This window comes from Coenobita brevimanus, chromosome 71, assembly GCF_032717465.1.
Source record: "Coenobita brevimanus isolate Jiangsu-jjx chromosome 71, ASM3271746v2, whole genome shotgun sequence".
NCBI classification, from domain to species: Eukaryota; Metazoa; Arthropoda; class Malacostraca; order Decapoda; family Coenobitidae; genus Coenobita; species Coenobita brevimanus.
Window position 1 is genome coordinate 58428029 of NC_137024.1, and position 25007 is coordinate 58453035.

General features: G+C 39.9%; 1 protein-coding gene across 1 annotated transcript; it reads left to right on the top strand.

Moving 5' to 3' along the window:
* Positions 1-933: 933 nt before the first annotated feature.
* Positions 934-13947, top strand: Flo2 (flotillin-2). Its single transcript, XM_080277915.1, has 10 exons — positions 934-976; positions 4986-5187; positions 7340-7458; positions 8122-8235; positions 9039-9158; positions 9985-10092; positions 10634-10747; positions 12024-12200; positions 12512-12658; positions 12964-13947. The coding sequence occupies exons 2-10, from the start codon at positions 5073-5075 to the stop codon at positions 13036-13038; spliced, it is 1089 nt and encodes a 362-aa protein (XP_080134041.1). The 5' UTR covers positions 934-976; positions 4986-5072; the 3' UTR covers positions 13039-13947.
* Positions 13948-25007: the final 11060 nt, after the last annotated feature.

The following is a 25007-nucleotide window of genomic DNA, read 5'->3' on the forward strand; positions in this document are numbered from 1 at the left end:
CTATACACATATTGCCGCACACTGCTGAAGATAGGGTCTCTCTCTCTCTCTCTCTCTCTCTCTCTCTCTCTCTCTCTCTCTCTCTCTCTCTCTCTCTCTCTCTCTCTCTCTCTCTCTCTCTCTCATTGTGTTGTCTGCTCATTCCCCTTACTGTGCTTTCTATTCAGTAGAGAGAGGAGGGGGGATCAAGGTTGTGTGTGTGTGTGTGTGTGTGTGTAAGATATGTGCGCATGTATGTGTTCACAGACCTCTTCTTAGCGAGAGAGAGAGAGAGAGAGAGAGAGAGAGAGAGAGAGAGAGAGAGAACACTTGACTTTGCGACTATCTCTTGCCCATTTATTTCATTATGTTCTTGATGATGGACCCTTCCCTCTTCTTGACGTTTTTGTTATTATTATTATTATTATTATTATGACCATCATTATTATTATTAGTGGTAGGTGTAGCGGTAATAATAGTAGTAGTAATATCTAAACCACCCTTGTTATATTAGCATGCTTTTATATCATGCTATGACACTCCAACACACCGAAGCACTCCTTCCACTGCCACGCATACAAATTAGATAGAGAGTTGATTTTAGTTAATTTTGGTCCAGCACAGATTATGAACCAAAACATGAAGATCACGTTAGATACTAATACAGTTACAGATAAAAATACAGGTGGAGATAGACTTACAGTAAAGACATAGATACAGATGCAAATAGATACAAATACAATTGCTGATAAAGACGTAGATATAGATACGATTACAGATAAAAATAAAGATACAGGTCCGGATAAAGATACAAATGCAGGTAAAGATACATTTGTACAGTAGATATAAATGCAAATGAAGTTTTAGGTATTTTAATTCCGCTCTCTTTCCCCCCCCCCTAGGTGGGTGCTGTGGGGCCACCTCCAAGAAGACCATTGTGGGCGGGTGGGCGTGGGCGTGGTGGTTCGTGACCGATGTGCAGCGGTTGTCTTTGGAGGTTAGTACTTAGAGGTGGTTTGGGCTGGTGAGAGTGCAAAGTGTGGGGAGTGGTGTGTGTGTGTGTGTGTGTGTGTGTGTGTGTGTGTGTGTGTGTGTGGTTAGTGAAGTGTAGGGGGTGGTTAGTGCGTGTGTGTAGTTAGTGAAGTGTAGGGGTGGTTAGTGTGTGTGTGTGTGTGTGTGTGTGTGTGTGTGTGTGTGTGTGTGTGTGTGTAGTTAGTGAAGAGTAGGGGTGGTTAGTGCGTGTGTGTAGTTAGTGAAGTGTAGGGGTGGTTAGTGTGTGTGTGTGTGTGTGTGTGTGTGTGTGTAGTTAGTGAAGTGTAGGGGGTGGTTAGTGTTGTGTGTTTATGTGTGTGTGTGTGTGTTTGGTTTGTGGTACATGAAAGGTTGATGGTTTTATGGCGTGTGGTTACAGCTGGTTAGTGGTGTTTGGTGTGTGGTGGTTTGTGGTTAGTGTTAGTGTACAGCATAGTAGCGGTTGAGGTGAATAGTTAGTGATGAGTGATGTGACGAGCATATGGAGGGTTAGAAGCCTACGTGAGGGGGAATAATGAGAGAGAGAGAGAGAGAGAGAGAAAGGGGAGTAAATACCAGAAATGTGTAGAGTGAGTTAGCGTAAGAATGTGTGTGTGTGTGTGTGTGTGTGTGTGTGTGTGTGTGTGTGTGTGTGTGTGTGCTTGCGTAAGAGAACGGGGTTGCTGAGTGTGTGCCAGCTGTGTGTAGTGAGTGAGAGTGAGAGTGAATGAGAGAGAATATGAGAAAGTGAGAGAGTGAGTGCGAGGGAATAAGAGTGAGAATCTATATATACAGTCCACAGTCCGGCCACACTCTCCCTGTCTTACCCTGCCTCACATAGAGAGAGAGAGAGAGAGAGAGAGAAGGGGGAGTAAATACCAGAGATGTGGAGTGAGTGACCGCAAGAATGTATGTGTGTGTGTGTATGCTTGCGTAAGAGAACGGGGTTCCTGAGTGTGTGCCAGCTGTGTGTAGTGAGTGAGAGTAAGTGTGAGAGTGAATGAGAGAGAATATGAGAAAGTGAGAGAGTGAGTGGGAGGGAATAAGAGTGAGAATCTCTCTCTCTCTCTATATATATATATACAGGCCACCATGTGGCCACCCTCTCCCTGTCTTACCCTGCCTCAGAGAGAGAGAGAGAGGAAGGGAGAAGGAAAGGAGCAGGTATCATAGAAATCCAGGAAAAAGAGAAGGGCTTGAACAGAAAGAATGTTAGGAAGAGAGCGAGAGAGAGAGAGAGAGAGAGAGAGATGTAAGCTAGGGCAGGGCTGTAGTAGGGAGATAGGAACTTGGCAGCAGAGAGAGACAGGGATGGGGTGGAGGAGGGGATGAGAGAGAGAGGGGAGTGTGGGGATTAGAAATAGAGTCAGTGAGAGTGTAGTTGAGGAGGAAGGAGGTTATGTAAGCAGGGAGAAGAGGAGGAGGAAGAAGAGATAAAAAAGGAGTCTCTCTCTCTATATCTATCTATCTATCTATCTATCTGTCTATGTATCTATCTCTCTCTCGCACACACACACACACACACACACACACACACACACACACACACACACACACACACACACACACACACACACACACACACACACACACACACACACACACACACACACACACACACACACACCACTACCTTCTACTCACAGTGATCTACCCACCCTATTTGGACCCACCCAACCGGCTCCACTTTCTCACCTCACCAGAATTCCAGTTATGACATCCACTCCACTTACTCCACGTCCATTCCCACCCTGCTGCACCACCCTTTCATTCACCCACATCCAGCTTCTTCACTCCTTGTAGTCTCATCCACTTATGCCACATTCACCCCCTCCCTGTTACACCACACTTCCTTCCACCCCTCCCTCTTCCCCCCATCCACACCCCTTTCCACCCGTCCACACCCCTTTCCACCCGTCCACACGCTCTTCCACACAGGTACAAGTTCATCCACCCCACTTTTTATTCCATCCTATCCACCTTGTTTACCACCGTCCAAATCTCTGTTGTCCTGTTGTTACACTCAGCTACTTTTCCACTCCACCCATTTCTCACTTCGTCCCACCCACACCCACTTTTTCCCCCACCCACCACCCATATCCTGCCTCATGTATTTCTCCTCCCTCCCAGCTACAGCCACCCCAGTTTCCCCCAGCTTTCTCCTGCCTACATTCCATTCACCCAGCCCTCTCATCCTACCCCTCTCCTACCTACACCCATCTTCTCTCCCTCCCTCTTTTCTCCCACCCATTCATTCCCCCCCCCCTGCATTCCCCACCCCACCCACTCTCACCCATTCAGCAATGCCCCCACCCCATCTACAGTACACCCACCCCACCCCCCAACCCAGCCTAATGTGGGCGCTCTTAGTATATGTACACTGAGCTCTCTCCTCCATCCTCACCCCTTGAGTAAGTGATAGCTGAGAGAGAGAGAGAGAGGGGGGAGGGAGGGAGAAGGGGGGTATTGAAGAGAAGGGAGAAAGAGTGAAAAGGAAGGGGAGAGCAGAGATTGGTAATAAAAGGCAGGAGAGGAAATGGAGAAATAATATCTTGGAGAAAAGATCAGAATATAAGGGAGAGAAGAGAAGAGGGGAGACCTGAATGGATAAAGAGAAAAAAGAAAGAAAGTGGAGGAAAGGGCAGGAAAAGAGAAGAGAAGAGGAGTGAGCAAAGAGCAACAGGGAAGAGAAGAGTATTGTCGTTAAAAAAGATGCGTTTGTGGGAAAGCAAAAGGGAAGCAATTTACATCTTAAACTAGTTTTGTCCCTTATTCCCCCTCCTCTCTTTTATGCGGGAGAGAGAGAGAGAGAGAGAGAGAGAGAGCGGTGGGGTCGTGTGTGTCACCAAGAAGTCTGAGAGGATCATGGGTTATTTGTGTGTGCACGAGTGGCCAAGGACGTCTGTTTAGGGTGTATGCATGCTGTGTGTGTGTGTGTGTGTGTGTGTGTGTGTGTGTGTGTGTGTGTGTGTGTGTGTGTTTGTGTGTGGTATTAGGATGTTTTAGTGTTTGTTCTGCCTTACATCATTCCTGGTACAGTAATGGATAGTGCATAGATACAATATAGCCAAGTAGTAGATAATCATGTGTAGGAAGGGAGCGCTTTATATGACAGCAGTGCAGTATTTTTTTTTGTAGTGCAGCTGCTGTATAACTGGTCTGCTTTCTTGTGCTAGTATTGACTATGTGAGGGTTTCGTTGTTGTTTGGCTACTTGGTTTTACACATATTGCCAACATTGCATCAGTAAATCTTACTTGACCTTACGGTACCTAATGCAACTGAACATATCTGACCTTACCCAATATAACCAGACATATCTGACATGGCATGATGGTAAGTATGACATAATGAATTGCAATGCAACAGAGCATAATGATGTAGTTTACTATATCGTATCGTAATGTAGGGTGATATAACATGGTGTAACTTGTTTAGATCTTATTGAGCATTTGTGTGTTCATGATGAAATTGAGATACAACTTGTACCCAAGGGAGATGAGTTGCTGCTTCAGCATGGGTGAAAGTTATGAGGTATGAGGTCATCAGCACCCAAGAGGTGGTTGAAGGTTATTCAGGCATGTATTGCTGCCAGGGGTGTTGGTTGGTCACCTATTAATAAATGTTGAGGAACATAGTAGCCCTAACCTGTGGCCCTTACATCCCCAGGGGGAATTTTGAGACCTCATATTCGTTGATGGATATTGCATTGGTTGATTTATGTATAAATGTGTATGGATAAGAAGATAATGGGCATGTGTGTTTGTACAGTTCGTTATGTTCATTCTATATGTTAGTTTATTTGTCTGTGTGTACAGTATGTATAAGATGGTGATTAGCTTTTTATGGGGAGGTGGGCAGGTGTGCATTTTAGTGTACATGCATGTGTGTGTTTATGCACAGATGATGACATGGAACTCATTATAGGAGTTGGTTTACCCATGTATATGAATAGGAACAGACAAGAAGGTGACTGACCTGAATATATGTTGGCAGGTAATCACACTGAATCCTCGGTGTGAGAATGTGGAGACGTCGCTGGGCGTGCAGGTGACAGTGACTGGTGTGGCACAGGTGAAAGTGATGAAGGAGGACAAGGTGCTCAAGATTGCCTCAGAGCAGTTCCTCGGCATGACCCCTGACGACATCAAGGGCACCATCCTCATGACCCTCGAAGGTCATCTCAGGGCTATCTTAGGTCAGTTGTACCTTGTTGTGTGCTTTTTCATAGAGCCATATCCCAGAGGGGATTGAAGGTTTTGTAGCACCTTCTCCTTAGCAATTTACTTGATATAGTGTATTACACCTTGACATTATTGTGTTTTATATTGTACTGTATACTAGGTGGCATTGGAGGCTTTGTAGCACCTTATTTGTAGCAACTGGAATTTGTATATCACACCATAATATTCTCTTCTACAGTATGTTATTTTTATTGTTTTATTGTTGACATTGTTTGCTTCAATAACATTTGACATTTACTGAGGTGTATTCTGCTGGATATATCACAAAAGAAGAGGTGTTACATAATCTCCAGAGTTGAGGGTAGAGTTGCCAGAGGCAGATTGAAAAAGACGGGATGAGGTCATCCTCTGTGACCTCAGGGATTATGGGAGTGAGTAGAGAGGCTGCTAGAGATCAAACAGTGTGGAGAACCACCATCAAGTGACCAAGGTCGATGCTTGCAAGCACATTGGAGCCTTTATGAACAAAATAGTTTTTATGTGTTTGGAGGGCCATCCGCTAGGGAGCATCTGAATCCTCATGGATTTTTTAACCTTATGGATTTCATTTCTTATTGTTACAGATATAGTGCTGTATACAAAGTGTAAGCCATTAGGTAGAAGAAATATGTAGTATACAGTATACGTATACTTTTGGGCCAAAGCAGCAACATAATAAATGGGTCTTATCTGGCTATTTTTGCATGGTGGGTGCAGTGCTAATGGATGCGGGTGGCTTGATGTGGCTTGAAGGAAGTGTGATAGTTGAATAAGTGTAGGTAGTGGTTCAGTGGCAGGAGTTTGATATTCCCCAATGATAAATCAGCAATAGAAGCCAGTCAAGCAAAGTTTGGAAAGTATTTGATGTTGTGTATTTTTCTTTTTTTCTATGTAAGCAAGCACAGGGATTTGGTTTTCAGTAAATAACCCATAATTTATCAAATATGGCCTGTGTTTGTTGTGTTATTTACCCTGGCCTCATTAAATAGCCAGTCATTTTTTTAAGCCTTGCTTGTGTTTGCCATCACTTTTTAAAAAATATATATGGATGCCCCTGCATGTATACGCAACAGTAAATCTTTACATGTTTTTTTACCATACACATATCAGTAGCACATGGGTATGACACTGCAGTACAATACTTCATTTTTTAAAACTCTCTACAGAAGGCTTCTTTTTAAGAATATATAATTTTATACAGTATAGAGCAAAACTGCCTTCCTTCCCAAAATTTTCACATTGTCATGTCATAATCTTCTCAAGTATGATGGTGGTATGTGTGTGTGTGTGTGTGTGTGTGTGTGTGGTAGATATGAATTTTACTGAGGCTGGTTTTGAACTTGAACTTCAATGGGGCTCGATGTGGACTCGTGAATTTTAATGAGGCAGGATTTGGGTTTAGCTTAGGCTAAAAATACAGTATCCACTGGAGGGCTAGCCTTGATACCCCTAGCGATGTATCCCTGTTGAACCCATGTTAACATCATCTCTAACATTAAACTGCTTAACTTAATTTTGGCATTAAATATGAGGGTTTCACCATCCACTCACTAGATGTAGTGCTACTCTCGGGTGTCAGCCCTTTCCTCTCCATCCTTCTTTCCTTCCATTCTCTTCTGTCTGTCTTTCCTTCATTCTTTCCTTGTCCTTCTGCCTACGGGTGACTTTACACTCTCTCTTCTGTCTTTCTTTCCTTCATTCTTTCCACTTCCTTCAGCCTGTGGGTCTCTACACTGAGTGACAGGCCAAATGGTTTCCTGTGCACCAGGAAATCATTTACTACGTTGGGTGGTAACCATATAACCAAATTTTGGCAACTGGTGGTTTAGTGGGTAATTATTGCGCTCCAATTGGATTGAGCTGGTGAAGGTTTATATCCAAGGGGTGGTTGGGGTTGATTGCTCATTTAATGCCACTCAGGGATGAGTGAGGCTGGTCACTCTCATTTTAAATGTCGGGACCAACTGCCTAGCCCCGGGCGCCTACACTCCTCATGGGGCAATGTAGGATTGGATGATGGATGGATGGATGGATTCCTATATCTGTTATTTCATTCTGACTGTTGCCTGATAATTTTAGTTACCATCTTGCATTCCTGGGGTTAAAGTAATTGCTTTCCTGTTGCAGCGACCCTTACGGTGGAGGAGGTATACCAGGACCGAGACCAGTTTGCCCAGTTGGTGCGTGAGGTGGCTGGGATGGACGTGGGCAGGATGGGCATTGAGATACTCTCCTTCACCATCAAGGTACTAATGCATCCCCAAACAGTCCCTTGGAGTCACTTGTTTCCCCAGTGGTCCCAAACCTAATGTACAGTAGTAGGGGTCAGAGTGTTAGTACATGTATATATATATTTTAGAATCAGCTGTATTGCTTTGTCAGTCTGGAACATTGATGATGGATCTTTGATAATCTGATGCTTGTTATTTACTGAATAACAACTGCCATATGGTACTGTATGTGATATTTCAAGATCAAGATGAGGTTTGAGTTCTGGTTTTAATGAAAACTGTAGCAAATATGTCAGTTGTAGTGGAATAATGAATTGCTAAATTGTCTTTCATAGTTAGTACAGTACAGTAAGTATTGCAAAAAATTTTTTTTACTGTGTGAGCAGTTGTATTAATGTCTCTGAAATATATGTTGAGAATTTTCATTTAAATACCTGAGGTGTTGTTTTCCATCACAAATAAATAAATGCTTACATAAGTAAAAACTATAGCACAGTATTTACATTTTAGTGTATTGAAAACACATCTTCCATGATGACACCGATGGCAGTAAGTTGGTCATCTGCCCTTAAAAAATTACGGTAGTGGAGCCTTAGACTCCTTCACCTTGAAAAGGATAAAATGGGATTGGTTATTACATTTTATTTTCCTTCCTTCTATGCTGTGTTTATCCCACAGGATGTGTACGATCGAGTGGAGTACCTGTCTTCACTGGGTAAGTCTCAGACTGCCGCAGTGAAGAGAGATGCAGACATTGGTGTTGCTCAGGCTAACAGGGATGCTGGCATCAAGGTACATTTTTATTTATTATCTCTACTCTGTATTCACACATATCTTTCTATCTCTGTCTATCTGTCTATTGCCAGATGCCTCAATCTGATCAACATAATATGCAAAGATAACATACAAGTGAATATTAATGTACATTATGCAGATTTAAACTTGTAACGAAGAGGTGTTAGGGAGCTTCCTTAATGAACAAGAGTATGGGTGTGTGTGTGTGATAAATTATATATCCTGTGCCCCCTTTTTTGGTAATTAATTTCCCAAATCAGTTAACCTTGCTACTTTTTTTTTTTAATCACATTACAGTATCTACAGCTGGTGTTATGTAACTTACAAAAGAGGTGGAGGGGGGGGGTAGGGGGAGGGAGACGTCAAGGAGGAGACAGAGGTATTAGGTGGAGAGGTATATGAGAGGGGGGTGTAAGTTGGAGAATGAGCAGCCTGATGGTGGAGGACATGGTGTCATGGAGGCAGTTCTTTTGTGGTTACCCCGTATGGGATTAATGTTCCATGCAAAAGATAGATAAGAGAGACTTTTTAAACTGAATGGATTAGAGATTGCCCTCATTAATCCCACCTCAGGTATAAGTCCTCCCCATGGTGAATGAAATCATAGGCTGGCAGCTTGATTAAAATGAAAAATAAATAATTGTAGTGAAGGAGTAAAGTTCCTGTTAACTCCATAAGACGATGAATTCTTCCCACAACCGAAATAATTTGTTAACTTTATCCTGAATACCAGTGAATATATCTGTTAACTTAAGGCTATGTATTAGTCAGCTCATCTTAAAACTTATTCATCTTCATAGGAAGCTGAGTCAGAGAAGACAGCAATGGACGTGAAATACAACACTGACACCAAGATTGAGGACAATGCTCGACTCTTCAAGTTGCAGAAGGCACAGTTTGACCGTGAGATAAACACAGCGGTCAGTATTGCACCTATTTTTAGTTCTGTCTTGACTTGGCAGAGATTTTCATATTTTACTTATGGCTCAGTGGCAGACTAAGAAAAGTAATATGCTTTACATCTTTTTCATGAATGTAGATTGTCCACCGTAACCTGACAAGATTTTTGTCTTTTATCTGCTTATTTCATGTTGTTCAGTGGTAGAATAAGACAATGCTGTACCTCTGAGTTCCTGTCCATAGCTCTTCGTAGTGATTAGCACCATAACCTACTGTTAATCTCATGCAACATCTCTCTGGCTGAATAAGACAGTAATATAGCTCTGCGTCTCTTCCATAGCACTTCATTATGATTCTCATGATAATATTGTGTTCATCTCTTGTTGCAGCTTAACATGTAAGAGGAAAGAAAGTGGACAGGGTATAATGGTGCAGTGAATGAGAGGTTCAAGGTTTGGCAAACTGTAGCAGTTGATAACGCACATTTGTTTAATGTTTAATTTAAGTCTTTAAATATAATGATGAGTTAATGGATTTGTGATCCATTTTTACTTCGTACTCTGGTAATTTTTCACCGTAGTTTTCTTTGTTTGTGGATCATATCCACCACATTTATGATGGTGGGAAAACATTTTGTGTTTGATATCATTTTGATTTCTGGACCCCTACCTAACCCTGTCCCTAGGTGGGAAGAGTGATTAGTTCTCCTGTCAGTTTTTTCTAGCTGCTGGAACCTACCTCACCCAGCCCCATCCATAGGGGGGAATGGAGGTTTGGGGTAATGATGATGTTGCTGATCATGTGGATATCATTAGCTTATGTCTGCCTCCTCCTTCTCCCATCTAGAAAGCAGAGGCACAGCTGGCATATGAACTGCAGGCTGCCAAGACCCGACAGAAGATCAGGAATGAGGAGATTGCCATTGAGGTTGTTGAAAGGAAGAAGCAGATTGAGGTGAGCAGTTGCAAGTGTGGGGCAGCCATTTTTATGGGGATATTCATGAAGTACAGGGCCCAGATTCAGAAACTGATATACAAACATTTTTGTGTCACAATTGTGATTTGTTTTTCCAACAAGGACAAGAGGAATGCAGAATCTTTCCATGTTTCATGTCTTCCTCCAGCAAAAGCAAAACTTCAGTTATGATAGAAAAGCTTTGCAGTTTATTTAATTTAGCAGGAAGGACAAGGGTAAGAGAATGCACTATCTTCCCTTGTGGTTTATTCTTATTGCAAAACAGATCCAAAATATAACAGAGAATCAGTTTTAAATATGTTTGACCCCAGATATCCACATCTTGAGTTAACTCCACTGTGCCACCAGACAAATATATTTTTGTTAGCTGAGACTTTTCAAACTGGAAAAGTTAGATAATTGCCATCGCTGATACAGTACTCCATAAGAAGGCTTTTCTAAGCTGACTGAAAAGGTTGACCTAACCGATCTACCACACTGTCCCAGATTTTGACTCTGGCTCTTGATATCCATCCTGTAGGTTGAAGAACAGGAAATCAAGAGGAAGGAGAAGGAGCTGATTGCCACCGTGCGTCTGCCGGCAGAGGCAGAGAGTTACAGAGTTGAGACTATCGCACAGGGACGACGCACACAGGTGAGAGCGAGAGAGAGATTAATTGATTGATTGAGATTTTTTTTTTCATGAATAATATATAACGCCATGAAGTATAGGGTGGATGGTTACCTTTGTCCCAGCAGGGTATTACTATGGCAATGATGTGAGGACAAAAGCCCAGTAGCTGGGCTGTCACAACAACCCATGCCAGCAACTCAGCCATATTTATAGCCAGAGTACAGGCTGAGACTGCTACACATAACAATCCGTATCTCTTCTATGCAACTAATCACTTTCCTGAGGTAGGCTGGACTCATTAGCCTTGGATGACACCTGGGCAAGGAGAAGGAAAATTCTCAGTTCAGGCCAAGACCCAGAGTGAAGGTTGGCAGCAGTAAGGCCATAATACTGTTAAAAAGCTTGCCTGTGCTGCTTGTTGCTGTTACTGCTGTCAGCAGGTTAAAACTGGCTTATGCAATGCATCATGGCCAGAGCCTTTAAAAAATGTATGTGCATAATGATTTGGTTAAATGGAAAGAATGGCTATAGATAGGGTGATGTCAGTCTTTGCTGTATGTCAGGAATGTGTTAAAAAATAGTACAACTTTTCCATACATTTACAACAATACTGTAAATTGGAGGGATTGGCATTTCATGTATTTAGATATCAGTTAAACTGTGAGTGGAAGTATTTCTGGAATCTACTGAGGAATTAACAGAGACATGCAACATAGCGAAGATTCATTGTACAGTGTTGAGCTGTACATACAAGGGTTTCACATTTCTTTCATGATAAGATGATGAATTAATTAATTAATTCATCTTGGTAGTTGATGGACTGGCTTTCCTACATGTGTATAGAAAGTGGAGCTGGGATATCAAGGGCGTGTGTAATTTGTGAATGATTGTGTGGCTTATTTCACTACGTTTGCCATTAGATAGTTCTCCTGCTTTTATGCTTTCTCTTCATTCTGGGATTTCACCTGGAAAGGGACACCTTTAGCTGGTAGCACCAGTATAACTAGCCATCTCTGCTACTCGGTTTTACAAACGTCCCTCAGCTCTCCCCATGTTCCCTTGATGGAGGATGGAAGGCTGGAAAAGAAGGCAACCTCTGTTTGCGGTCCTGTGGGCACATATCTATTTTTTGTGTGTGTGTGTGTGTGTGTGAGGAAGAACGAACCAAAGGCCGCAAGATTTGGGGCACCATAACATGGTGACAGTAATGGTAATGATGTAGATAATGATATATATATAACAGTACTCTGCTGAGTAGATAGATAGTCTCTTCTGACCTCTTGACCACTGCTCTCAGACCGTGGAGGCAGCGCGTGCAGAAGCTGAGCGGATCAAGCGCGTCGGAGAGGCTGACGCGTACAGTGTGGAGGCAGTGGGTAAGGCTGAGGCAGAGAGCATGAAGCTGAAGGCGGTGGCATACAAGCAGTATGGTGAAGCAGCCATAATATCTATGGTGCTCGACGCATTACCACAGGTCAGTTGAGTTCGCCTGTGGATTTGTGTTTTATTTTATGATGCTGTAACTATTTGTGTTGTAGAGTCACGATTCCAGGGGCTTGAATGATGAGTCAGTGACAGCCCCATTTTCACTCAGCTTGTGCTGTTAGTAAGCTCTTGATCCATTACCATTGGTCAGTTGAGTTAGGCTATGAGTTTGTGTGTTTTACTTATTTTTTAAAAGTATTTTTGCATGGAAGTTGAGTTTGGATGCGAGCTTCTGTGTTTTTATCATTTTGTTGCTATTTGCGTGTGTTTGTGTATGTGGCTGATCCACCCGTGTTGCAGATTGCAGCAGAGGTTGCTGCTCCACTGGCCAAGACAGAGGAGATCGTGATGGTGGGTGGTGGTGACACCATGAGCAATGCCATCACCAAGATGTGTGGAGAATTGCCACCAGCTGTACACGCACTTACCGGTGTAGACCTGAGCAAGGTATACTATACTTTGTTTTCAATAACTGACAAAAATACTGTATTATCTTTGGCAAACTATTCCATCTACATTATAAAGATACATAGTATTACTCTCAAGAGTGAAAAATAATTCGCCACCTTTAAATTTTTTATTGTTACAATACCAGTAATCACTGAACAGTATTGTATATAAATTCTGTTACCATATACACTGTGATAGTTGTGAATATCTGTAAGTACTTATTCATCTCAACCTTATTTGATCCTTGAGTGGGAAAAGGAGATCATGATGATGATGGTGATGATGAATACTGTTGTCTGCAGGTGTTGGGTAAAGTACCAGGTGCGACGGTGACCCAGCCAACGCCTGCCCCTCGTGTGGCCCCGACTGCAGTCTAAACCTTGAGCACCCCACCCACACAAACACATACAACAGCTCCAGACCCCACCCTTCACATCACCCACACTCACTCACACACCTACTGGCCCACACATCCAGTTTAGCCCAAGTTTAAGTGGCATTGGAGGTTTTCATGCACTTCTATTTTAGCCATTTATTTTGCACATCACACCTTATTATCATGAAAACTTTGTCAGTTTTAAACAACATAAATAACATACATGGGACTGTTAAGGTGTATTGTGCAGTATAAGTTGCTATGGAAGAGGTGCTATACAGCCTCCTATGCCACCTAGATTATGACCCCTCGAAAGAATGTAGTTTTATCGTCTGAATGGGAAGATGCTGTGTAAGAGGTTTTGTTACTATTCATAAGCAAATCATTGTTTTTTTTTTTTATCAATGTACACATATAAGTAGAGAACAGTATATAGTAGACAAAAACTTATAAGAAGCAAAAAATTGTACTTATTAAGGAAAAAAATGAATGGTAAATTAAGGAATACATTAGTGCAATCCTTTTCATATGCCACATCATCAGTTATTTGTTTTAGCGGTCCCCCCTCCCTCTCTCCTTTCAATATCTCTGTCATAGATACTGGCTTCCTCTCAGTATTTTTGTACAAGAATTTCCTTCATAGCCTTGTAGTCGAGTAGAAGAATGACCTATCCGATAATGCTCGGAAGATGTTTTTTTTGTCTTACCCAATCTTTGCGGGAAATTGGAACAGTCCTGGTGATCTGGTGGTTAGAGGAGTGCATTCATAGTGATGGCCTTGCATGGGTTCAGTCCTCAAGGTGTCCTTTGATCACAAATGCTACCAAGGAAAGTAGGCAGGATATCTACTTTTACAGGTACTGGACTAGGTTAGCCTAGCCTTGGGCCCCAACACCTCAAATGGGGCAAAATGGGATTGCCTGTTATACTTTTTTATGTGTAGTAATAGAATTTTTTTTTTTTTCTCTGTACCTTTGTGAAACACAAGTATGTTTCATTACTGTGTCAGTTTTTACTTTTGTTGATGAAGTTATTTTATTCTAAAACATGGTATTTACTTTGTTTATGTCTCGTTCTGCCACTCAGCTGTTAGGAGATTAGGTTATGCTTGTAAGGTAATAAGAGTTTATTATTCCTGAGATTGTTGGAAAGATTTGACATGTAAAACAAAAGAATTTGATAGGGGAATGTCCTTTTCAGGATTTTGTTTAATTATCTTTTATTGATTTTTGTATCACTGAAATCTTGGCACTATAGATTTTAAAAATATAATGGTACAGTAATAGGATTAGTTCACCTATAACTCTGCTTCCCATGTAGCAGAAGTACAATGAATCAATTTTGTATTCAGTTTTTCTGTAAAGTCTGCAACACCTTTCAGAAAAGTTGTATTTTAAAATTTTAGGCAAAGCTCAAGGAGAGCAACCATTCCCATAGTACATTATTGAAGTCTTACATTATGAATTATAACGTGATCAAACTTACGTAATAGGTTTTAAAAACTGCAGAAATGTGTAAAAATGAAGTTATTAATTATAGAACTTCACCAGTTTTACACAGAAACCAAGACCTACAGAAGTTAACCTATTAAGGAAAGTAACATTCTCCAGGCCTAACCTTGATACTGCATTAGTTTCTGCAGAACTTTTGGTGTCATGACTGAATTATACCGTGACAAACTTAATCTTTGTCATATAGTTTTCAGCATGTGTGAGATGGAGCTCTCCTGGGTTTGTCAATATAAAGTTTATAGTTTCTCCCTCATTTACAGTACCAGTTGTAAGAAAAGAGTCAAGGTAATTAAAACACATCCCCAACATAATGAAGACTACCTATACCCACAATTCCAGCAGAAGCCAAACCACAGCCAGACTTAGTGGGAGAGAATCACAAAAAACACTTGCATTGTTTACAAATTCGCAGTCCAAACATTATTGTGAATCTTGTGGACATACCTTCGTACTTTTTCAAGATAAAAAAAAAAAAAATTGTTTTGAATGAGGAGTAGCATTGGTGTCATGTCTTGGTCCTGGTACCAGTTTGTTTGTATTTGTGTTTGTTCCTGGCTTTTTTCAAGTAATTAAGAGTGTTTGTTTTTGTTTTAACCCCTTTACTATGAGAGGTCTAACTTAAGATGAACATATTGTCTGGCAGTGACTAAAATAATACTCTCAAATAGATGTAGTTGTTCGGCAGTGTCGAAAATAATGTAAAAAAGTGTAACAGATAGGACATCCCATCATATTGGAGGGGTTTTAGTTAAGAACAAAATGTTATTCCTTGGTGTGAGAAGCAGGAGTGAAGAGGTGGTGTGGATGTTAAATGCAACCTAAGAGAAAGGGTTTATCCTCTGTCCACTGTAATTTGAATCCAGAGCTGTAGCAAGAGATCAATACTAGAATCACTGGTCACAAAAAAGTGTTGTGGAAAGTATGTAGAGCCACAGTTTTGTCTTATTCTGTCATTGAGTTATGGGAAATAACCTACAAAACAATGAAAATCTGTGCCAAGTTAAGGTGGACCAGCTGTATGAAGGGGTATGACTAGAGGTGCAGGGATGTGAATGCTGAAAGTTTAGGGCTTGCTGAATCCAGTTCATACCTCTTGACTTTCTTGTTTATTGTTGCATATGATAACAGTATTCTTAGTTCAAGTACAGTATTTTTGTTTTATGTTTTATTGTTTATGATGAATCTTTTATTTTTACCCATAGAATATGTGATGTTAATGCATACAGTAAAACGCCTCTCATTCGGGACCAAGCAGGTGCCGAAAGAGCAGAAACTGCTGGATGACCGGGAAAGCCTGCCAAAAAGTTTCTAGCAGTCATGGTTGGTCACCCTAGTGCAATCACAGTGTCTAGCAAGTATTGTTGGTCAACCCTAAGCACTAAATATTTAATAAGAAACTTATATTTAATGTACTGAATTATACAATACACATGAACTTACCCTAACCTAGGTGTATTTACGTATGTTCACCGTAAAATAGCACGACAAAGTTTCGAAACTTTTGAAAGGTCCCGCTCACAAAGCCAGACACTCACGAGACTTGATGGCCGACAGCACATGCAGTGTTGGCAAGCAGAAATCTTCAAAAGCGCTGAGCTCAACTTTAAAATGCGCTAAGCTATAGATATAGAAGATAATGTAATGTTTATTGGGGTCTTTCTTTCCCTCACTACTTCCTCTTCCCTCTGCCTGTGGGTGACTCTTCCCTGAGTGTCAAGCCAAATGGTTTCCTGTACACCAGGAAACCATTTACTACACTGGATGGTAACCATGTAACCAAATTATGGGACCTGGTGGTTTGGTGGGTAGTTAAAGTGCTCCAATCAGATTGAGCCTGCATAGGTTTATATCCAAGGGGTGGTTGGGGTTTATTGCTCACGTAATGCCACTCAGGGATGAGTGAGGCTGGTCACTCTCATCTTAAATGTCAGGACCAACTTGCCTAGACCCAGGCTCCTACACTCCTCATGGGGCGGCATAGGATTGGGTGATGGATGGATGGATAGCTAAATTATTAAGAAGCACTAAATTACTATGAAAAGCACTAGATCTCGTGCCAACAGTGCCAAATTGACAAATATGGGCACACAGGTAGCAGTGGTGAGCTGGCAACCCCTCTGCAGGTGCCAATTAACTCAGCATATGTGCTGGAAGAGCAGAGAACTTCCGTAATGGGACTATTTATGGAAACTGCTGAAAGACTGGAAATACGATAAGACCAGATGCCGAATGAGAGGACTTTTACTATACTTGTATATGCTTTTTTCTCATTTTTTAATCCTTTATTTTTTTTTTTCCATAATTTTTTTTACACTGTTCCCCTCATCTCATACTTAGCATAGCTTTAGATAGTTTTTTCAAAGCAGAATTTCTCAGGGTGTTTAGACATTAAATTTTATATCTAGCAGAATGTGTCAATGATGCTAGAGTCGTCCCTTGTGGAATTTCTGATTGTGTAATTCAGTAGCAACCTTTAGCCACATCAGTGATGTCGTTTTTAGTTTATTCTATAGCTGTCCCCAGATGATTTTATTCAACCCAGAAAACGCCTGTCATATGGAAGGGATGAATTAAGGCTATATTAACCCGTCCAATTCAGTGACTGTCCTGAGCTGAATTAAAATTGTCAGGAGATGGCAAGAGGTTAATGAAAAAGGTGTCCCTCAGTTTAACAGGTTAATTCAGTTTTCTTCTTAAACTGGTTGTTAGCCTTCACATGTGCTGTGTTTTTTGTAGTTTCATATGTTCAGTGATTGTTTTGATGATAGTTAAAGTGGTGGTGTAGTAGTTAGAATGCCCCAGTCTGAGTGACAGTCCTGTATAGATTTGATCCCAGAGAGGTGACTAGAGGTTTTTCGATCCTGTAATTCCATCAAGGGAAATAAGCTGGTCATGTCATCTCCCCTTAAATGTATCAAATGTACTGGATTACAGAAGCCTAGCCCTAGACCCTTACATCTTGAAAGGGTAAAATTGAAGTGACTGTTACTATTATTATTATTATTATTATTATTATTTTATTATTATTATTATTATTATTATTATTATTTTTATTATAGTTTTTTTTTATTGAAGTGATGGGATACCACATGTAGGTATCATGCAATGCCATATCCTGTCTTTCATCTAGGGTAGCTGCCAACTTAGAGGATGGTGCTGTGTTTCTGTAAGCCTAAAAAGTTTTCTAGAACGTTTTCCTGAGTGATGTTCAGTAATTTACATAGTATGCCCTATTATTCTTATGTTATTTCTGTTGGTACCAATATAAGTTGCATAAATAACACACAGAGCTATTAAAAGGTGCTCCCTGCAGATATAAGCTGTTGTGAAAGAGGTGCTGGGGAGCCTTCTTCATCAACGAGAATACAGGCCAGGTTAATTCTGTCCAAGCAACCCTATTTTAAAAAAGACATGGTTAATCATGCTTAGAGTATCATATTGTACATCAGCGGAAAATACATGATACAGCTATGAAGGACTTGTGTGAATTGTTACCAAGTGATACCTCAGTGGGATTCACATCAAGAGAAAGGAACTTAATCTTCATCATCGCATTTTTTTTTTAATTGTGTATGTGTGTTGTCCCCCAGGAACTGATTGGTAAGAGAAAAAATATGAAATTTACTGCACCTGCACTGAAATTCCATAGCCTGCAGTCTTCTGCATTGAATGTGGATCTGTAGCTTCATGTTTTTCTTAATGTATTTTTTATTTTTTACCCACACTTGTGACCACACCCACACCCTCCTTTTTGTCTTCTCCCGCACTCCATTTTTACTCACTCTTGCACCCATTGTTTTATACCCTTCCTCATCCCTTCCCCTTTTCACCTCCTCCCATCCTTTCTAAAGATGCAAACACAAACTGAGTACAGTAAGCCCTTGTAATAAGTCTAGTAGTTAGAATACCCAAGATTGAGTGACAGCCTTAAATTATTCTGATCCTCTAAGAAGTTGCCTCCCCCCCTTTAATTTTTCCCCTGCTGTAAGTCCTCATAATTTACAGAAAAAAAAAATGCTGTTTAAACTTCCATTGGACCTGTAAAAGCCAGTTTGCTAGTTTCACCTAATTCACAGTACCAGTTTTACAGAAAAAGTTGTGATAGTTTTTAACACCCCCATGACTTATAATGGGGACTGTGTGTAAGTGAGGCGCGACTGCTTAACCGCGCAGCCCACACTATTTGATTCTAGTGGAAGATGGGTCTGTGCGGGAGAAGAATGTGGAGGGCCGTGGTAATGGAGTGTGGTGGGGGATGACCACACATGGACTTTTGCCTAAAATGTGGACCTATTATTACAAAAGTTTTTGACCAATTTCCACAATAAACATGTCTCGGTAACACGTATGGTAACTACAGTATTTCATTTTATTATTATTTTTTTTTTTTCTTTGATTGCAAAGTGTTTAGTTAAGATTGTTTTGTTTTTATATGTTGTGACTTTAATATTCACTAATTTGTTTGAAATGTTAAGTAGGTGTACAAGTGAAGACTGACGTATGTACAAGCAATCACATGAACAGGATAAGGAAAGATTCTAAATACAGCCTCTCAAGTGGAGCCTTTCGTACTGGATGAAGTTGAAAGATAATGATGAGTGGTAGAGATGTACTATAGTAGCACGGAAAACTATGATGGGAAATAATGGCAGAGTGTGTTAGGGGAATGCTTGAATAGTGTATTATGTTTCCTTTGTGATCTGAATACTGTTTTCCCAGATATCAAGAGTAGATTAATTTTATGAATGGAGGAGTTCATGAGACGAGCTTGTTTGGAAATATAGACTCGGATAGATTCATTATAGTACGTCTTGTAGATTTGTATTAGGACCTTGAATGGTAACATCAAGTTATACCTGACATCGTTTATCACAGCTAATTGTTATGCCATTTTCATACTTCCTTACTTTGGGATCCCATGTGTATCACAGAATTTCTCACGATACATATAATGCAGAAGATTTGCTTATTGAATTGCCAATATCCTCCAGTCTAAGGCATTTTTGCTCAAAAAAGTATCCTTACTCACGTGAACACAGGACTCCTCAATGAGTAGAATGATTCGAGCAGTGTCGGTATTCCATTTTTCCTCGCCTGTTGTGTCAAAATGACTCACATCACTTAGTTTGGATACTTATTTGAGCTATAGTACAGTAAGGCCCCATTGCAAGTTGCTATGATATTCTTTTGTTTGCTGTTAATTCCCTGTTAATTAGAGAAGAATGACCCAGTAAAGTTTCAGTGCTGCCTGTAAAGCTGATTTGTTTACTTGAAAAAAATGTGTAACATCGTGAGTCATGCATCCTTCTTAACAGCGGTACTCAGGTGTCATTCGCAGGATCCTATATATTCACTGCCATCTCTGTCTAGTGTGCTTTGTGTTCAGTCCCTCCTCTCCCCCAGTCTCTCATTAGGCAGGCTTCAAGTTTCGAACAGTGTGCCATTGCTGTGTTTGTTTAAATTCACGGGCTTCAAGTTGCAAGCAGTGGGTAATGGTGTTTTTCTTTATATTTATAGGCTTCAGATTTCAAGCAATGTGCCAGTGTAAGTTTTTATTTAAGGGCTTCAAGGTTTGAGTAATGTGGAGGTGGTTTTTGTTAATATTCAAGGGCAGGGCTTGCATTATGGCAGTGTTATGTTTGTCATATTCAGCTGGATGGACCTCTTTGCCAGAGACATCTAATATACTATATATATAGTCTGTGTGTATTTTGGGCAGCCAAGGCTACACATTCAAATAGAACCAAAATTGGCACAAACATCGAAAAAAATTTGCTGATGTAAAAAAACTTGGTCCCATCATGATTGAAAAACTTTTACTGTATTTAATGAGCGATCACATTTTGACCAAAAAACGCCTCTCCTGGCGCCTGGCATAGGATCTCAGTAGAATTTTTTGCCCACAGCTATAACTAAAATATATCATAGCAGCGTGAGAGCCCTCCACAGGAGCAAGTGCAAGGGGCCCGAAGGGCCCATGAGCACATGTACAGTACTATGGAATCTAGGAAACTAAGAAATTTTTGAATATACTTTCTGGATTGAAGTATATTGTTTGAAATTTTAGGCCTGACTCAAGCATGGAGCTGAAGAGGGAGGGGGAGCTGTACATCGTGATACCATACTGTACTTTCTTTGGGCAAGTACACGGTCAGAGACTAATTTGTACTCTTGTAGTTTGTGTTGCGTACGACGCTGGGATGAATAGTTTTACAATATTTGTACGTTGTCAGGATGTTCAGTCCACAGCAGCTGCCACTCAGAACATGCCAGCCCCTTCAGCCCAAGTACCTCATTCATGTTTTATTCTTGCTACCACCAGATGATTTTATTTAGCTTAAGTGAGAGTTTTTAGGCTGGAGGGGTTAGCTCTAGCCTTCGTTAATCCCTACAGTATGAGAGTTTTTGTTTTTCTTACGAATAAAATCATCTGGAGGTAACGTGAATCTAATAAAACAAGATGTCATTGGACTGAAAGGCATAATGGACTCTTGCATATTCAGTTTGAGGCATTTGGATTAACTACTGTGATTAGCAGAAGAGGTCTAAGCAAAGTCTGTATGTGATTATTTTCCATATTGATGCTGTACTGTACTGCAATTCATCGATCTCCATATTGTTGACATTGTACTGTTACCAGGTTGCTGCTACCCTTCTTGTGCTGTGTTTGAGTTTTTTGTTTGTTTAGTTTAGTTTGCAAGGCAGGTTACATTTATGACTTATTTTTAAGCCAAGTTAGGTAACACATTACATCGTGGTGCATAAAAAGCATTTATTTCTTTTTAAATGCGTGAAACACAAACTTTGCATATTTGTAAATTGTGTACATATATTTTTAAAATCTGAAAGCTGTTTTGATGATGCATGCACTGCGCTGTGAACAAAGTTAACCCAGCCTCCAGTGATTCTTATGTACTGAATCTGATGGACAGTAAGTCCTCATTATATGGTTCCATTTTATTTACTTATTTATTCATTTATTCAATTTTGGACTCTACCTTACTCCATCCTTAAGTGGGAAACATTGTCTGGATAATGATGATGACTTTGCAATTCAGTCCACAGTAAATTACAAAATGTCTGCCCATGATATAACCATTGCTGCCTCTTAAATTGATTTACCATTTTTCCATATTTACGAGAATAGGTATAATGGTATTTAAAAATATAAAGTCGTTATATTTTGGAAACTGTTGCCAGACATATAACGAGAGCATATTGCAATCATCAGGTAAACAGTTAACAGTCACTTGGGGAGTCTTGATTCTGTATTGACTGACTGGTAGAAGCACAGCTTATTAGGCCAACAAATTCATCAAATCTCTATGAATTACTTCTCCCCACATATGGTACTGACATTCATTAATTGGCTTGTAATACTAAGAATGCAGTGTATTGTATGTCGTTAACCCCTTGAATCTGGTGGTATAATGTTTTTGTAGATTACTCATGCTACCCACAGAAAATTTTGTTCCGCTTTAGAAATTCCTTTTTGTAGTGAAAAGGGTTAATGAAGGTTGTATCCAACCCCTCCAGCTTGAGAAATGACATGATAATCTGAATAAAATGGTATGGAATTAGGGAGAATATAGAATACAGCGCTGGATTGAAGGGGTTAACAGAGCAAGTTGCATTAGTTATAAGGAATGTGTAACCACAAACTGTCATATTGTATTCTGCATCAAATGACACGTGTATGTTATGTGTAAAATCTAGCAGTGTAAGTCATTTAAAAGCGATCACCAAAACTCAGTTGCTGATCTGTCATGGACAAGAATATTATACACAATATATTTATATATATAAATTTTATGTTAAAATTAGTGATGGACAGTGTAAATGCTGGCTGTTGAAGTGAGTCTGGTAAGAATGCTCCATTGCTGTATGTGAACCCTTGACTTGTCTTTTTTTTCTTGTACCTGATTGAGCTGAACCATTGCTGTATGTGAGCCCTTGACTATACAGTATATATATATATATATATATATATATATATATATAAATGTCACACCCCGTTTGTGTAACTGCTTATTTCACGAAATGGACAGTCAAACTGCCCATTTCGTGAAATGTGCAGTCATTTGCTTAGATCATTAATTGATCAATTTCTGTTGCCCAGTTCTTGAACTGGGCAGTATTTTCCAAAGCCAGTTTCATGAAATGCCCTTCACTTTTTATCTTTTTATTTATACAGTGAATTTTATATGGCTGTGGTCACTACAAATGCTCAGATAAAATGAACAGTGGATTTTTTTTATTAATAACACATCAGTTTAAAAGCAAAGAAGAATAAACAAACAGGAATCTCCTTATTATCACAACTAAAATCATCATAATATAGAAAGCATTATTTGTTTGTAACATTTAGTCAACATTTTTGCATGATCTGTGGCTGTGACAGGCACTTATATACAGTATATATATATATATATATATATATATATATATATATATATATTTATATATATATATATTTTCTCCTAACCTGATTGAGCTGAACCAATCCCTCATAATAAATACCAAGTCATGGTTGTGTGAAATTCAGTGAGCCTTAGTTGTGAGATAAAAATGAGTCCCATTAGGTACTAGTCAGACCAACCCTTCCATCTGACTGCACTTTGTCATTATGGCGAAACAGTTTATGGATATGTGTTAGGTTAGAAAAAAACATGTTGCAGTAACTGTTTCAAAATGTTTCAGGACCTGATTTTCAAGGGGGTATCATGGGACTGACTTACATTACTTTATGGTAATTGAAATGTCGAGCTTGTTATATGCTGATCTTATGGCATTTCACACAGTACAATACTGTACTGCAGTGTTGTGCATAAGCAAGAGGCAGACTGTCAACAATGGAGGCTTCTTGTCAGTCACAAATTCAGTCAGCAGCAGTGGCAATGATGCTATAGTAAAACCTTGATAAGTCGAAATGTATGGGGCTCAGGCCTTTCTGGCATATCAAGGCACTTTTACTCACATGTAAAGGTGGCAGCCGAAGAGGTTTGCTGACTGTTCAGTGGCTTAGTAAACAAAGGACAGTTGCTTTGTTTCCAGAGTACTGTATTTGGACGAGGCTTACTCATGCCCAAAGTTACTGGATTTGGTACGTGTTTTATTGTAGTGCCTAGCCAGAGACACTCTTCAGTGCTGTGTTTCTCAGTCAAGCCAAATCATTTAAGGGAAGCCAATCTAATGCTGGGCTAGGGATATTTTGCTATTGAGCACTTTGCCAGTAGTAACCAATAAATTTGTGATTTATCAGTTGCCGATTGATCAAGGTTTTATTGTATATTTGCCGAAGTGGAGACCCAGTAGAGTAAGGAGCACCCATCTCCACCATTTTGGTCTGAGGTGGACACTAACAAAACCCATGAGTGCCTGTGTGAAGTCTGGTGTCTGTGTAACTCTACATCTACCAATCAATCAATACTGTACTCTCACTTTATAAATGTTTCCTCAGTATATGCAGGTACTCCTCATGTTATGTTGTTCTTCATTAAGAGATTCATTAAGTTGCTAATGAAGTAGCTGACACATATTTCACTTACAATCACACATGGTTCTTTATGAATCCTAATATATGATAAATGAAAAGATAAGTTTTTTTTTGTGCAAAAAATAATAATTTCAAATATTGTATTAGTCAAATGAAAGGGGTTTACTTATAGTCAGTTTGTTTTCACCTGATGGAAGTGAGTCACTTACATAGCTTTAGTAGTAAATTGTGGTTACTTGGAATTTGATGAACTTAAGTTATGAGGCAAGAAAGAATTTCTTTGGTTACAAGTCAAACCAACCTTTAAATTTGACTACATTTGTCCATCCACCAAGCTTAGAAGGGTTAGGGATCTTCATCAGGTTAGAACAGATGCACTGTAGTTATTTCACTTTTCATTTTTGCCAGATTGGACCCTGGATGTTAAATGAGGAGTGCCTGGATATAGTATAATGAAAGAAAGCACTTGATAGTGTTCCTGTATTTGTGTGATTCATATATAAAAACAAAGACTACTATCACAGGTGGCATACAGTATATTATTAATGGTTTGTATGTACAGTAATTGCTACGGATTTTGCAGTCGTCCTAGAAACAAATGAGCTGACCCCTTGAATCCGGTGACGTCTTGTTTTGTTTATTCATGTACTCACAGACAATTTCTACTCAACTTGGGAAAGACCTCAAGCATAGAAGGGGTTCATGAAGACTGCCTCTAATCATGTTCAGAAATTTCCTCAAGTTTTATTATATATGTTTAGACACAACTTTATTCAACCCTCACACAGAAGAGAATACTGAAGACTATCTCCCAGCCTGTCATAGTGAAAAATCTCCCAAGGTTTATTTTTTCATTTTCTAACAGTTTTATCTAACTTGGGTAAGGTTGTCTTGCCCAGAAGGTATTTATGAAGATTGTCCCTAACCCGTCAAGATTGAAAAGTCACTCCCAAGGTGAATAAA

Bases quoted from the DNA above. Each gene is read 5' to 3' on its own strand.
- Flo2 (XM_080277915.1), top strand. From the start codon at position 5,073: ATGAAGGAGGACAAGGTGCTCAAGATTGCCTCAGAGCAGTTCCTCGGC. The intron at 8,236-9,038 runs GTACATTTTTAT...TCATCTTCATAG, and splicing joins ACAGGGATGCTGGCATCAAG to GAAGCTGAGTCAGAGAAGAC. The intron at 10,093-10,633 runs GTGAGCAGTTGC...TCCATCCTGTAG, and splicing joins AAAGGAAGAAGCAGATTGAG to GTTGAAGAACAGGAAATCAA.